This window comes from Vigna unguiculata, chromosome 10, assembly GCF_037176805.1.
Source record: "Vigna unguiculata cultivar grain cowpea cultivar isolate G323 ecotype 2 chromosome 10, ASM3717680v1, whole genome shotgun sequence".
Taxonomy (NCBI): domain Eukaryota; kingdom Viridiplantae; phylum Streptophyta; class Magnoliopsida; order Fabales; family Fabaceae; genus Vigna; species Vigna unguiculata.
The window spans coordinates 47,965,706-47,980,032 of NC_140801.1; the positions used below are offsets into that span (position 1 = coordinate 47,965,706).

The 14,327-nt window shown below is 29.9% G+C and overlaps 2 protein-coding genes across 13 annotated transcripts in view; one reads left to right on the forward strand and one right to left on the reverse strand.

The window, feature by feature from the left end:
* LOC114166777 (uncharacterized) overlaps window positions 1-404 on the reverse strand; it is a 28,257-nt gene extending 27,853 nt beyond the window's left edge. For 6 of the 10 annotated variants that reach the window (XM_085667733.1, XM_085667738.1, XM_085667735.1 and 3 more), the window contains exon 1: window positions 250-404. The gene's annotated coding sequence lies outside the window, so the exon portion shown is untranslated. The other 4 variants (XM_085667737.1, XM_028051597.2, XM_085667736.1 and 1 more) reach the window with 2 other exon arrangements.
* Window positions 405-7,541: 7,137 nt separating this feature from the next.
* Window positions 7,542-13,757, forward strand: LOC114167268 (uncharacterized). Of its 3 annotated transcripts, XM_085667556.1 has the most exons (5): window positions 7,542-7,578; window positions 10,878-10,928; window positions 11,668-12,299; window positions 12,498-13,208; window positions 13,280-13,757. In XM_085667556.1, the coding sequence occupies exons 3-5, from the start codon at window positions 11,670-11,672 to the stop codon at window positions 13,514-13,516; spliced, it is 1,578 nt and encodes a 525-aa protein (XP_085523682.1). In that variant the 5' UTR covers window positions 7,542-7,578; window positions 10,878-10,928; window positions 11,668-11,669; the 3' UTR covers window positions 13,517-13,757. The 3 variants fall into 3 exon arrangements, with proteins under 3 accessions (XP_085523682.1, XP_027908104.1, XP_027908106.1); XM_028052303.2 differs by lacking the exon at window positions 7,542-7,578 and having other exon boundaries at window positions 10,772-10,928; XM_028052305.2 differs by lacking the exons at window positions 7,542-7,578; window positions 10,878-10,928 and adding an exon at window positions 10,954-11,592.
* Window positions 13,758-14,327: the final 570 nt, after the last annotated feature.

The following is a 14,327-nucleotide window of genomic DNA, read 5'->3' on the forward strand; positions in this document are numbered from 1 at the left end:
TGACTTTTTTCTATTGAGTTAAAGGATATATATTCACTCACTTCTCTCTGAGAAGGTTTCACCAGTGTGTGTGTGTGCGAGAGAGAGAGAGAGAGAGAGAGAGGTTTTATCGGTGTTATACTGAATTGAGGGGAAAATAATCTTTTCGTTAAGCGATGCACTTGATCTATTTGTAAATGTTTGCGTAAATAATTAATTATTTACAACAAGAAACAAGAAATGAGGAAGATGACTACGACCGAGAGAAACCTGAACTTCAAAGGGAACGTATCAAGTTCTCATGAGTGTTTACTTGACCACAATGAGGGCAACTGAACCAGACTCCGAATAAAGCTGCAAAGAGAGCACTGATAATGGCAGAAAAAGAATAGTACAGTATCAGCAATCACTTGCTTTATTTGAAAAGGACAAAGATATTATAATTTCTATTTTTTTTCCTTCTTTTATTATTTTTTGACGTGCTTAATATTTTACTGATTAATGTATTATTATATTTATATTTTTTTAAAATATCAATAATTTATACTAAATTAGGTCAAGAAGTAAAAAATGAAAGTTAAAAAAATGAAAATTATAGTGAATATGAAGAATGAGTTGTGTATGATTATTTGATATGAGAAACATGGTGTGAGATTATATTTTATGGAAAAATGATGAGGTTATGAGTATAAAAGAGAATTAGTGGAATGTTATTGGTAAAAGAGTTTTATGGGAAACTCTTGGTGATGGTATGGTTAGTATATGCCTTAATATATGAGATGTCTAGATAAAGGAAGTATACTGAACTCTAATAATCATTCACACTCAAGTAGAGTAGAATGAATTATATGGTAAAAGTGGCAGGAGGTCCTAATCTTGGGACGTATTGGGCCTGAGACATTAGAGGATTAACCTTGTGTGTGGTTGGCTGATAACCCCTTGTGTCTAGACTCTACAGATTTTAGAAACCAAGATGCATACTTTCTTTAGAATTCTATATCGAGTGCATAATTCGGATAATCGAGTTTAGAGAGTCTGTAATTATATCACTTGCTTTATTTGCTTTATTCGAAAAGGAAAAAGATATTATAATTCGTGGTTATTTCTTTTTATGAATGCTTGAAATATGTTATTTTATAATGTAACAAGTTTAACTGTTATATGATTATTTATGTTATAAACTAGCTTTCCCTTGCACTCTATGTCTCTTGTTGTTTGTCTTTCTTTTGCGACGATTACCTATTCGGTGGGAGCAAATGATGTTACAGGTTTAGAAGCATTTTTGGAGGATGAGGAACCATCCATTAGACTAGTGAAAGGTTTTTGGGAGTTAGAGTAAATGGTTAACATGTTTATAGAGCTTTGTTAGTTTTAGTTGATTTGTATAAATAATATATTTTTAGAGTCCTATCTTCTGTAACACTATATTAATATATCTTATACAATCTCTTTTGAATACTATGATGCAACATCCTAGTTTATTATTATTCTTTTTAGTTGCTAAAATTGGAATGTTGCAAACTTAACTCCTCCGATACAATATAAAACTCAAAATCAACGAAAACAGTAAATTTAATCTATAATTATTTTCATACTCAAATATAAAACCTCAATTACAAATCAAGTTAGTTTTCCTATTGGATAGTTAGTTGTATAAAAGAATGATTAAACAAATCCAAAATCCTAGTTAAACATTGTGAAACGAATCCAAAACAAAAAACAAACTAATTAAAAGAATAACTCTTGTCAACTAATAGAACTAGCAAAAAGATTTACACAATAGTATAAGATTTTAGAATATATGAAAAACGGAATTAGAAATTAAAAAAAAAATGGAGAGAAATAATAGATTGAGACACGTGCTAATAGAACTCTGAAATAGAAAAGACAAATAAAGAAAAAGAAGAAAGGGACAAGTGAAGAAAAGAAGAAAAAGAAAAGAAAAAAAAGTTATTGGGCCAAAGGCCTCTTATCTCGCATTTTCCACTTGTTGTGTTCACTTGCTATAAGGTCAGGGAACAGCCAACCAACATTGCGTTAAAGTTGCAATCATTGTTGCCATCCTCAATACATTATTGCAGGGCTATTGTGTGAAATTATCATGAAACTAAAGAAGCTAGATAGTGTACAAAACTATCTCCTTAAGATATTTTTTGTAGTGTTGTTGACCTATGAGATTGAAGGGGCAAATATATTGTAGCATTCCAATAAATATATTAATTTATAGACTTTAAGGGCAATAATGTACATTTTGGATAATTTTTTGTAATGTTTTGTTTTGGGAATGTTTTCCAATAAATAACCATTTATTTGTTTAATTTCACTTTTATTAATGTCCATCCAAAATAACATTCACCTACTTATACTATAATTTTACATAGTCAAAATATCTACTTCTAAATGTATTCAAAGTAGTAAAACAATATTTAACAAATTTATTTTTTTCAATTATATACTTCTTAGATTTTTAATTATCCAAAATAATTATTTTTCTCGTTTTTTATTACTAACTTATTTTTAAATATTTTTTTATTTCTAAATAAATATACATTTGTGAATTTTAATTTAAAAAAAAATCATAATTATAAAATAATATTATCTCATCTAGAGGTGTTATTGGGATGGGACAGAGACGACTTTCGTTATTCATACTCATCTCCAAAAAAAAAAATCATCTTTATTTCCATACCATCTTTCTCTCCATACCTAAACTCATCGAGTATGAAATTTTTGATTGATCCCCGTCCTCACCAGATAATTGGTATACACTTGTACTCGTACTTATACCTATACCTATTTTATTATGGTTTCAATATCAATTAATTATTTTTTATAAAAAATACAAAGGAAACGTAATATTATCAAATATTCAATATCAAAATTATTCTTCAATATAAAATATTTATAAAGAAGTTATAATTGTATACAAATCAAGTTAGAGTGAGAAACAAAATTTCACGAGGCCATAACATTTATTAAATTTGTGCAGTTAATGAAATAAAGTTGATAAAAATTAAATTTTTTTTTTAAATTACAAAAAGAAAATAGATCTAGATAATCAAATTTAGAAATATTTAAATGTCTTTTTACTCCCATTGTTTAAATTCTAATAAAATCTCTTTTTTACTAATAAAAATTATAATACACAACTGGAATAAAATCACACAAAAAACAAAGATTAAACTAATAATAATTGAAATTTAGCATAGATCTTAAACCTTTTGAACTTCGATATATGTTGGATGATGATAAACAAGATTCATGACAATGACATTAAATTACTATATTACAACAAATGATTTTTTTTATACAATTCTAGTGATATAAAATAAAAACAATTATATAAAAAACATCAAAATAATCTTTTACATGATAAAAATAAACGACAAATCAAAATATTAAAAAGAAGTCATCAATAAAAAATATTATCGTCTTTACCCCTAAAAATCATCCTATTAACACAAAAAAAAAAAACAAGAATATAACTTGAAAATTCCAAATACAAACAAAAAATCAAGGTCGTTGTCCAAAGACAACCAAGGAATAATCACTATGTGCAAACTTTTACAACACACAGAAAACACTCTCAACTCTAAGGAACGTAAAAATACTCGTGTCCGTGAGTATCCGTGACGGATAGTTGGTATCCATGAATATTTACTATCCGCTAGTAATGAATTGTATGTATCATATTATCCGTACCCACAAATATCCATTACCTAAAAAAAATTATTATTATTATTTATTATTACTAAAGTAAGACATTATTTCATTTACATTACTTAATTTTGTGTTACATGTTTTATCACATGGATCTAATATTCAAAAGATCCTATAAATATAGTTAGTATTTCGAAAGATATACATACTCTTATATTTTCATTCTCTCTTACAAAATATCTTTACTCTATTATTGAATTGAGAGTCTATAAGTCTTTTTACAGATAAATCTTTTCTCGTGTTTGAACCCTTAGAAGTAGTTGAGAGTCTGAAGTGTCACATCAAAATTTAGAAAAATATCCTGATCTTGTCACGTGAATGAAGAGTCACCTCAAGCTCTCGGTAAAAAGAGAAATGTTTCAAAATATATCTGCTGCTCAAACGCATAATCTGCTTTTAGAATGTATGAAAAATGGAATTAGAAATTTAAAAAGAAGTGGAGAGAAAAAAAGCGACAGAGATACAGTGTAACAGAATAATGAAATAGAAAAAGAAGACAAGAGAAGAGTAAAGAAAAAGAAAAGGTATTGAGCGAAAGGCCTTTATCTCAAATTTTCCACCTGTGATGGGTCTGGTGACAGCCAAGCCAAGAATAATGCATTGAATTAGTAATAAAAAGGTCACCCTTTCACCCACTCAATAAAGTAATCAATGATTAAACCTCAAATTTATTCTAAAATGGTTGTAAGTACATTACCCAAAGTAGTTGAAATTTATTTTAGGTGCATACATAAAGTAATTTAACTATGCCACAATTGAAATATGTATTGTAATTATCATGGTTCAACTCAGCTAAATTAATATCAAACTCAATTGCATAAAAATACATATCATTATTCAAAAAGGAAACTGCATTTAAATTGTTTGTTATATTAATTGAACTTTTAAAAACTCAATTGTTCTTAGACAAGACTATTAGAAATAAATTGGATCATAAGTTATAGTTAAAATAAAGTATGAAGTATATTATTATTTAAACAATTCGAATAGTTGAATTATAGTTTTGTTTAACAATAGTTTAGTTATTTGTACATTTTGCCCATTCCTAATTGCAGCAGTGCCTCCAACCACAATTTCTATAATGTGATCACATTATCTCAAATATAAAGTTAAAATTTTAAAATTTATATTTATAGATTCTTTTTTCGTATATCAATCACACTTTTCATTGTTAGGTCAGGGTTAGTTTTAAACTTAAATTATATAAAAGGGTTGATTGACCGTTAAATTATAGATATGACAAAGTCATGCTGATTTATGACGAATTATAAAGTAAAGTCGTTAAGTATATGAACGATTTTTTTATAATTTTTTAAAAAGGCAGAGTCATCGTATATCATGGTTTCAATGTAATGACTTTTAACTAAAATAATTGAAATCGTGAGAAATGAGAAAGGTTTCGATTAAAAGCATTATATTGAAATTGACTTTGTCTTTTTAAAAATTTTCAAAAAAATTGTTTACATATCTAACACCATGAGTAATTTAACGGTGAACAAATCCTTTCCTATAATTTATGCCTAAAACTAACTACGTTTAAAAAATAAAATTATAAAATATTAAAATATTAAAATATTAACTATGAAATTATAAATTTATAAAGTTTTATAATTATTAAATATAAAAATATAAAAATAATAAATAATAAAATAACATGTGAGAATAATTTTGATGACATGACAAAATAACAATTATTTGAATCATTTAACCATCACATCACCTCTACTAATAAAAAACTTAATAGAAAATACCGAATTAAAAAATATAAATTTATTTAATAATCAATCTAATAAAACCATTTATTAAACAATTTCTAAATTTTGTTAAAAGTTTAAAAAATAATTAATCTTTTATTTAATTACAAATTACTTCTGGTGTTCACTGGCAGCAGCCAACCAATAATGCTGCTTTAACTTTGGTATTATTTCCTTTATTTATACACTATTATATTCGCTACTGCACTGAGTGAATAACTTCTGGGTTATAAAACATGTTGTCCTTAAAGATTAATTAGATATGTATCAGCATCTAGAATATATAATTGTAAAGCATTAATACACTATTTTACAGTCTACTTTGGAAGTTTTACTCATGGAGCTTTAAGTAACACCCCTTTCAACTCCTGAAAGCAGGTTCTTCGGCTACTTTAACATACTTATTCTTATAAATCAACGATTCATACCTCCATTTCAATATTTTTTAGTGACCGGGATGCGGTCAGTCATTCTGAACCATCAACTCTAATATCACTGTTGAATTATATATATTGTCAGGTTTTACAGAGGAGTTTCACTGGGGAGAACAACACCAATGAAACCCCCTCTGTAAAACCTGACAAGTGGTATCAGAGCCTGGTTTTAGCATTTTCAACATTGAACCTACTAAGCAATTTTTTTATATATTTTTCCTGAGATAAGTTTAGAATACCTTTAGATCTATCCCTGGAAATTCTCATACCAAGAATTTGCTTGGTTGGACCAAGATCCTTCATTTCAAAATTTTTTGACAATTGTTTCTTCAATCTGTCAATTTCTGTTATATTAGCACCAACAATCAACATGTCATCAACATACAAGGCAAGAATGATATAACTATCAACATATTTCTTCACGTAACAACAATACATATTTCTTCACGTAACAACAATAATCTTCTTCACATCTGTGAAATCCTGAGTTTCTCATAAACTCATTAAACTTCTTATACCATTGTCGCGGTGCTTATTTCAACCCATACAAACTTTTATGAAGCTTGCATACAAGATTCTCTTTGCCTTGTACTTCAAAACCTTTTGGTTGTGCCATAAAGATTTCTTCCTCAATATCTTCATGTAGGAAAGCAGTTTTCACATCTAACTGCTCCAAATGAAGATTTTCTGCAGCTACTATACTCAAGATAACTCTGATGGTAGTCATCTTGACAACAGGAGAGAAAATTTCTGTGAAGTCAATTCCTTGTATCTGTTGGAACCCTTTCACTACGAGTCTGACCTTATATCGTTTGCTGCCATCTGGTTCTTCTTTTAACCGATAGACCCACCTGTTTTGCAAAACCTTCTTTCCTTCTGGAAGCTTGGTTAAAGACCATGTCTTATTCTTCTGAAGAGACTTTATCTCATCTTCCATTTCTAGCTCCCACTTAATACATTCACCTCCCTGCATAGCCTCAGCAAAATGCTCTAGCTCACCAGCATCAGTCAACAACAAGTAATGCAATGAAGGGGAGTACCTTTGTGGTGCTACAATTGTTCTGCTAGACCTTCTAGTCGGTAATTCAGGAGTAACTGACTCTACTATCTGTTCAGGCTCTGATACCACTTGTTACATTGGTACACTCCCCCTCCAGCGGAAGCTGCCCAACTACGAGTACTCCTTTTCTGCCCTTTTTTGTACCGTCTTCTTCTTAACGGGACACGCTTACTTGACCCACACTGTTAGAAAGACTTTCGATACTAACATATATATATATATATATATATATATATATATATATATATGTATATATTCATATATATGGTGGCTTATAATCATAGTCATTGAAAGATTATGGTTTCATATGGTTATATGACATTAGTCTTATATATATAAGACATTTGACACCACTTTTACACCAAAACCTTAAGATAATGGTATTATAGGTCTTTATTCTTATATATTGTTTAATTTTGTCTATTCTATCTAATAAGAGACTTTGACTCACACTTGGACAATTTACAATAGTGGACAAATCTGACAATTTCTCATTGGACAAACCGGCGTTCTGAACAAAGGAAACTAATTTTTAGACAATTCTGATGAATCAGATCTGGATATATAAGCTACTTTAAAAGTTTTACTCATCTTTATAGGGCTCTCACTCAATATCCGTTTCAACGTTCTAAACATAGTTATTCTTATATAGTTGGATATTCATACCAAACTTGCCTTGTTCCGTAAAACACAGAGGAATGTTTTATCTGATAAACACAGAAGAATGTTTTATCTGATTCGAATTAGATGAATTTTTTGCTTTCCAACTTCAACTTTTATGCTGTCTGGTTTAGTGCTGCATCTACACCAAGTATCCTTTTGAACAGTTCAAATCCAACAAGGCTCGTGTATATAATGTAACCCTTTTGCTTTGGATGCTTTTCATTATTAATCATCTACACAATCTGTTGCCATAAATTTTGGAGTTTGAGGAAACAAAAGCTGTTTGGTTGATGAATTCTCTCATTCATAACTCAAACATATCCAGTGGTTCTTTAAGAGTTTGTCAATTGCAGAAATTATATTAATTAAGAATGTTTCTTTCCTCTATCATGAACTTGTTCTCTACATTTCTCAATCTGGGTTCATCATCTCTCCATTACTTTTTAAATTTTTCTCTGTCTCTTCCTCTCTCTCTGAAAGCAAAGTATTTTTTATGATTTCTTAAACATGTAGGGTTTTGTTCTTGCCCCCTTATCAAAGTCTCACCGGATCCGTTGTGCTGTTGTTTGCTACTCATTTTTTTTTCTTTCTTTCTTGAGTGATTTGGTTGCAATGTTACTAATTTAAGTATTATAATTCTTCGATGTTGAGTGAGTTCATGGGAGAGTGGGTAGAATGAGTTGACTTTATTTATCTCCTTCTAATTTAGAAAAACTTCTAAAAATCTAATTATAATCCAAAAGAAAATGGATCTGAAAACTGAATTTGCTTTAACAAATTATAGAACTTCAAATTTAAAAGCATCTGGAAGAACCAAACTGTTTCTTTTCCTTCGCAGATTCCTTAATTCCAAGAGCATACACAACGCTCTCATCATGTTTTCTTATCCCTTAAACATACCCACAAGTATAATTCTTAAAAGTATCGCGTAGGGAACACAACTCAATGACTAAAATTGGTCGATGGAAACATGACCCATTTAGTAACCAACAAAAGCGGTCATTATTTTGTTCGTCATAGATTTATAATCACTATATGACTGAATTTGAATTTGTGACCGAATTTATTATAGAATTAATCAGATTTTTGAGTAAAATTGTGATTGAATTTGTGATCGAATTTGTAACCAAGTTTGTGATTGTATTTATGATACAAGTAGTAACTAAATCCATGATTGTATTAGATTTAATTATAAAAATTTAAATATTTTATTAAATGTTTTTAGAATTATTCTTAAACCAACCCATTTTTTACATGTACTAAAAATTACTAAAAACATATACCAACTAGAAATATCAGTATAATTAGAATTTTGTTTAAAAATAGGATTGGTTTAAAAATAATTATAGAAATACTTAATAATAATTCTTCATAATTAAATCTAATAATTTAGAATTGAATTTCATAAATATTTAATATAAAAGTTGTTTTAATAAAAATAGGAGTATATATATATTTGGTTATAAAATTATTTAATTTAAAAAATAAAATTAGAACTAAAATAAATAAAATAATGAATATATAAATTGAATCGAAAAAAATCAATAATGACACAATTAAAGTGACATGTGACACATGAAATTATGTTAAGTTAACATGTGAATATTTTTTTAAATTAAAAAATAAATAATAAATAAACAAGCTAAAATATAATTAAAAGATAACAAAAAATAGGAACTAACACCTCACACGTTCCGATTATATATTATTAACTATTTAAATGTCGTCAACACCAAATTAACAAAAATTATTAAAAATTTAAATTTATTCAACATGCTAAAATAAAAGAGGATCATATTGATCAGACAAAAATAAAGATCAAAGTAATATTTAAGCTTAGAATTAGAATTCATGATTATAAAGTACTGATCAATTAAAAGAAATAATCAATATAAGTTTTGGCATAAAAAAAGAACATATTATGATTTGAAGGTCTCCTAATTCCTTGCGAGAATATTTTGGCATCAAGTGGACTAATTGAAACTTTTTTTTACCTGAAAACTTATGAGCATGAGCAAAATAAAGAATAAAGATGTGAAAGAATTGCTCTAAAACTGTGTGGTGACAAGCTATGTGATTCTGCTTTTTATCCTTTGTTACTTTGACATTGACACCCATAGACCTTTAATTACAAATTACTTCTGGTGTTCACTTGCTATAAGGTCTGGTTACAGCCAACAACCAATAATGCGTTAATTTTGGTATTATTGCCATTGTTTATACATTATTATATTCGCTTCTGCACTTGCAAATAGACATGTCAAAGTGAGCCAACCCGGCTCACATGGGTTGGTTCACCACGAGCCGGGTTCAAAATGAGTGAACCCAACCCGGTTCACTTTCTGGTGAGCCAGAAATTTTATAACCCGGCTCAACCCATCACGGGTTGGTGGGTTAAGTGGGTTGGCTCACCAACCCACCTAAAAAAATTATTTATTTATTTTTTTTATTATTCAAATATTTAAATAAATTTTTAAGTAACCCATGAGATGACAATCATAGTAAAATCAAGAATCAATGTTTTGATCATGCTCACCACCAATATATGAAGAATTATTTCCAAGAAAGTATCCATTAGTCTAAGAAAGCATGACTAATATTACAAATTTTCTGTCATGCTATTCAGCAAAATATAAATAAAAAAAACTATACATTTTTTTCATGCTAATTTAGAAAAAATTGTTTATAAAACGGTTACTTGAGTAATTTACTATAAAGATTAAAGTATCAACATATATATAACTTGACAATCAAATTAATTAAACATTCAAATAATTCAAATATAATTAAACAACATTCTAGCATTCAAAAATATGAAATTGTGAACAAATATAATTGGAGTAGTAAATAATTTTAAAAAAATTAAAAGAAAATTAAAAAAAAAATAAAAAAAAAATTGTAAAAAAATGTTGGTGGGTTAAGTGGACCAACCCACCTTCAACCCGGCTCGAACCCGTTTAACGGGTGGGTTAAGTGAGCCGGGTTGAGTTCAACCCACTTTTGAAAAAGTTGAATTTTTCTCAACCCAACCCGACTTGAACCCGTGGTGAGCCCGATTGACTCACGGATTGAAACCCATTTTGACATCTCTACTTGCAAAGTTGAAAAATCAAAGGTAATGCAGCTGAGAGAATAACTTTTGGGTTATAATAAAACATGTTGTCCTTAAAGATTAATTAAATATGTATCAGGATCTAGAATATATAATTGTAAAGCATTTTACGGTCTACTTTGGAAGTTTTACTCATCCCTATGGGGCTTTAGGTCAACTCTCGCAGATATGTGCTGAATTCTTTCTGCGGCCATAGGAGAAAACAGGTTCTTCAACGACTTTAACATACTTATTCTTATAGATCAACATTTCATACCAAACTTGCCTTATTCCGTAATACACACATATAGAAGAATGTTTTATCTGATTCGTATTAGATGAATTTTGGAGTTAGAGGAAACAAAAGCTTTTGGTTGATTTCCCTCTTCTGATGAATTCTCTCATTCATAGCTTAAACATACAGTGGTTCTATAAGAGTTTTTCAATTGCAGAAATTATATTAGTTAAGAATGTTTCTTTCCTCTTAGTCTCTACATTTCTCAATCTGGGTTCATCATCTCTCCATTGCTTTTCAAAATTTTCTGTCTCTCTCTCTCTCTAGAAGCAAAGTAATTTTTATGATTACTTAAACATGTGGGGTTTTATTCTTGCCTCTAATCAAAGTCTCTCCGGATCCGTTGTGCTGTTGTTACTCAATTTTTTTTCTTTCTTTCGTGAGTGATTTAGTTGTAATGTTACTAATTTTAAGTATTATATTTCTTCTATTATGAGTTTGTTCATGGGAGAGTGGGTAGAATGAGTTGACTAATTCATCTCCTTCTGGTTTAGAAAAACTTTCAAAAATCAAATTGCCCCTTAAAAATACACCCACAAGTATAATTCTTAAAAATATCGCGTAGGGAACACAACCCAAGCAACAATTGAGTTGAGGTATAAGAAATTTCACCAAAATCGTACATGTTTTGTTTGAATAGTTCGTTAATATTCTCTAGTTTTATGTTTCAGTTATGTCTTCCAACGAAGAGGTAACAATCCCTTTGACATATTGGGTGGACGATAGCAAAAATCGTGTAGTTGTGGCAGAAGCAAGTGGGGACTTCGTAGATATTCTCTTCAGTTTCCTCACCCTTCCTTTGGGAACTATTATTAGGCTTGGAAACAAGTTGGAGCAACATATAGAGCTTGGCTGCATCAATAAGCTCTACGAAAGTGTTGATAAATTGGAATCTAATGTTTTCTGGAACAACGTCTGCAAGAAAATGTTGCATTCTCCGCGCAACCCGTTAGAGAGTTCTTGCCAAAGACTAAAAGTGAAAGTGGATGATACAGAACCCACCAGGTATTTCGTGTGTCACAGCTGTTCAAAGGAAAAAGAATTGTTGCTGAGTACCTTTGATGGTGGAAGGTGCCAGTGTGGGAAATTGATGAGAAAAGAAACGAAGTTGCTGGAAGAATCCAAGGAAGAGCTAGGTAGGGACAATGGTGTTTTTGTTAAATCAGATGCCATGTTCTTGATCTTGGATGACTTGAGAGTGCTCCGAAGCTCTGTAGGTGACTCTGTTCAAACGTTTCTCAAGCATCGACACAAAGACATCAGCAAGCTCACAGAAAAATCTGAAAATGTTGGCCTCAAGGAGGTAATTGTTTTTAAGCTATACATTTCTAATCAAACTTGTAAAAAAATAAGAAGGTAAAATCTCTCGAGTTTAATTTAACCCTATGTTTTTTGTGGCATAAAGTTAAGATATTTTCAGTTCAAGACATTTTTCCGATTTGCTCAACTGATAAACCTTCCTAGAATTCCTTAATGGTTTCGATTTTGGTGCTATTTTCAGATATTGAGCATACTAAAGCAAGCCTTAATCTCCAAATGTCCTCTGAGTGATGTGTTATTGAAAAATGAAGGATCTAAGAAATACTCTTCCTCACAAAACACCGGTCCCATTCATTCCAAAGGACATGTAAAAATCAAAGTAATGGTGAGGAAATCAGAGAACAAGATTTTGTTTGCTGAAGTAGATGCAGGTTTTGTTGACCTTCTAGCCAGCTTCCTCACAACACCTATTGGATCTATTGTGAAGCTTATGAAAGGAAATTTGTGTTTGGGAAGCATTCGTAACTTGTACAAAAGTGTGAAGCATCTCAATCCATCATGGTTTGTAAGATCATCAAATGAATCTTTATTGAATATAAAGGTTGCTCCTCATTTTGGTTGTAAGAGCAATCCATTAGGAGAGGAGGATTCTCCTCAGTATTGGTATGGCCCTGTAGTGGAGAAAGATAACGAGGGGCGTACAATGATTTCAAAGAAAAAAGAAATGTTACGAGATCCAAAAAAAGTGAAACTTTTTGACCCAAGATCTTCTGATGGAGCAAGAGAAGCTGGTGTGGGATTTATGAAGAGGCCATGTCTATTTCTTGTGACCGATGATCTGGAAATGAAACCAATGACGGCTTCTTCTAGCATTTCGTATTTGAAAGAGCTTGGGATTGAGAATTTGAATGATTTGGAGGAACATTTTATTAAAGTCAGAAAGTCACATGAGGTAATATTCTCAATCAACTCTTGAATACTTTTCAACTTATAATTGACATTCATTGTATCTATTTTGGTCAGGCACTAGACTTGTTGAGGGTTTCTCTGACAAACAATAAAGATGCTTTGACAAAAAGCCTATTCTCTCAATTCTGGATATGTCAAAGATGCATCCCTTGCTTGGGTGTATTGGGAAGTCGACAACAAGGTAAAACTGAAATAAAAAAGGAAAAGAAAGAAATAAAAAAGGAAGAAAAAGTTATATCAGTTAAAAAAAGGAATGACGAGGGAGAAAGAGATAAGAAGGAAGTGAAGTAGAAACAAAAAGGTGCAAGAGAAAATAGGTATATGTTATTCATAAATTCTGAAAAAGTCAGAGGAAGAAATTTAAGCCTAAACTAAATTTATGAATGAAGATTGAAAATGGGTGTTCTAGTGCATTGTTGTAATATATTGATGAGTGAAATAGTTATGTTCAAGTAAATTGGACGACCATGTAATATTTAATACAAATTTGATTATTGAATTAAATTTCAGAGCTAGTCAAAGAACTAATTTATTTGAACATGGCAAGGTTTTAGGGAGGAATTTTGCAATGAAATCTCATATTAGAATGAGATTACACTATCAAAAAGGTAAAGAAAACTACTTGAACTACATAACATAAAAAATGGGTCTGAAAGATACAAGAGCAACTTATTTGAAAAACGCTTGTTTGGAGTAATGTAACACTTTTTATGATTAGTTGAAGTCAAAACTTTGATAATCAAGTGGGTTCCGTTATATTACCTTAAATTGTATGTATTATTCTAGATATGAGAATATATCATATAAGGTAATGTGCCAAAAGGGGTTTGTACATAGGGAACTTGTGCAAGGTAGCACAAGTTAATCCTTGTGAAATTGATTAAATGTTTAAAGGCATTATGCAAAATGAGGGTACTTACAGAAAATTGTATATTTGAAATATTATGAATACCAACTAATTTTAAACTTACGTTTCTTAAGGTTGTAAAATTCAACACTCACTACAAGAATGTTGGGTATTAGCTGCCATTAAATGACACTGGTAAAAAAAGAGATGCTACAAAATAACTTTTTTATTAATATAAACATAGGTACGGTATGT

What these genes read in the sequence shown, in the direction of transcription:
- LOC114167268 (XM_085667556.1), top strand. Translation starts at nt 11,670, where the DNA reads ATGTCTTCCAACGAAGAGGTAACAATCCCTTTGACATATTGGGTGGAC. An exon ending in AAAATGTTGGCCTCAAGGAG is followed by an intron (nt 12,300 to 12,497) that starts GTAATTGTTTTT and finishes TGCTATTTTCAG; the next exon opens with ATATTGAGCATACTAAAGCA. An exon ending in AAGTCAGAAAGTCACATGAG is followed by an intron (nt 13,209 to 13,279) that starts GTAATATTCTCA and finishes TATTTTGGTCAG; the next exon opens with GCACTAGACTTGTTGAGGGT.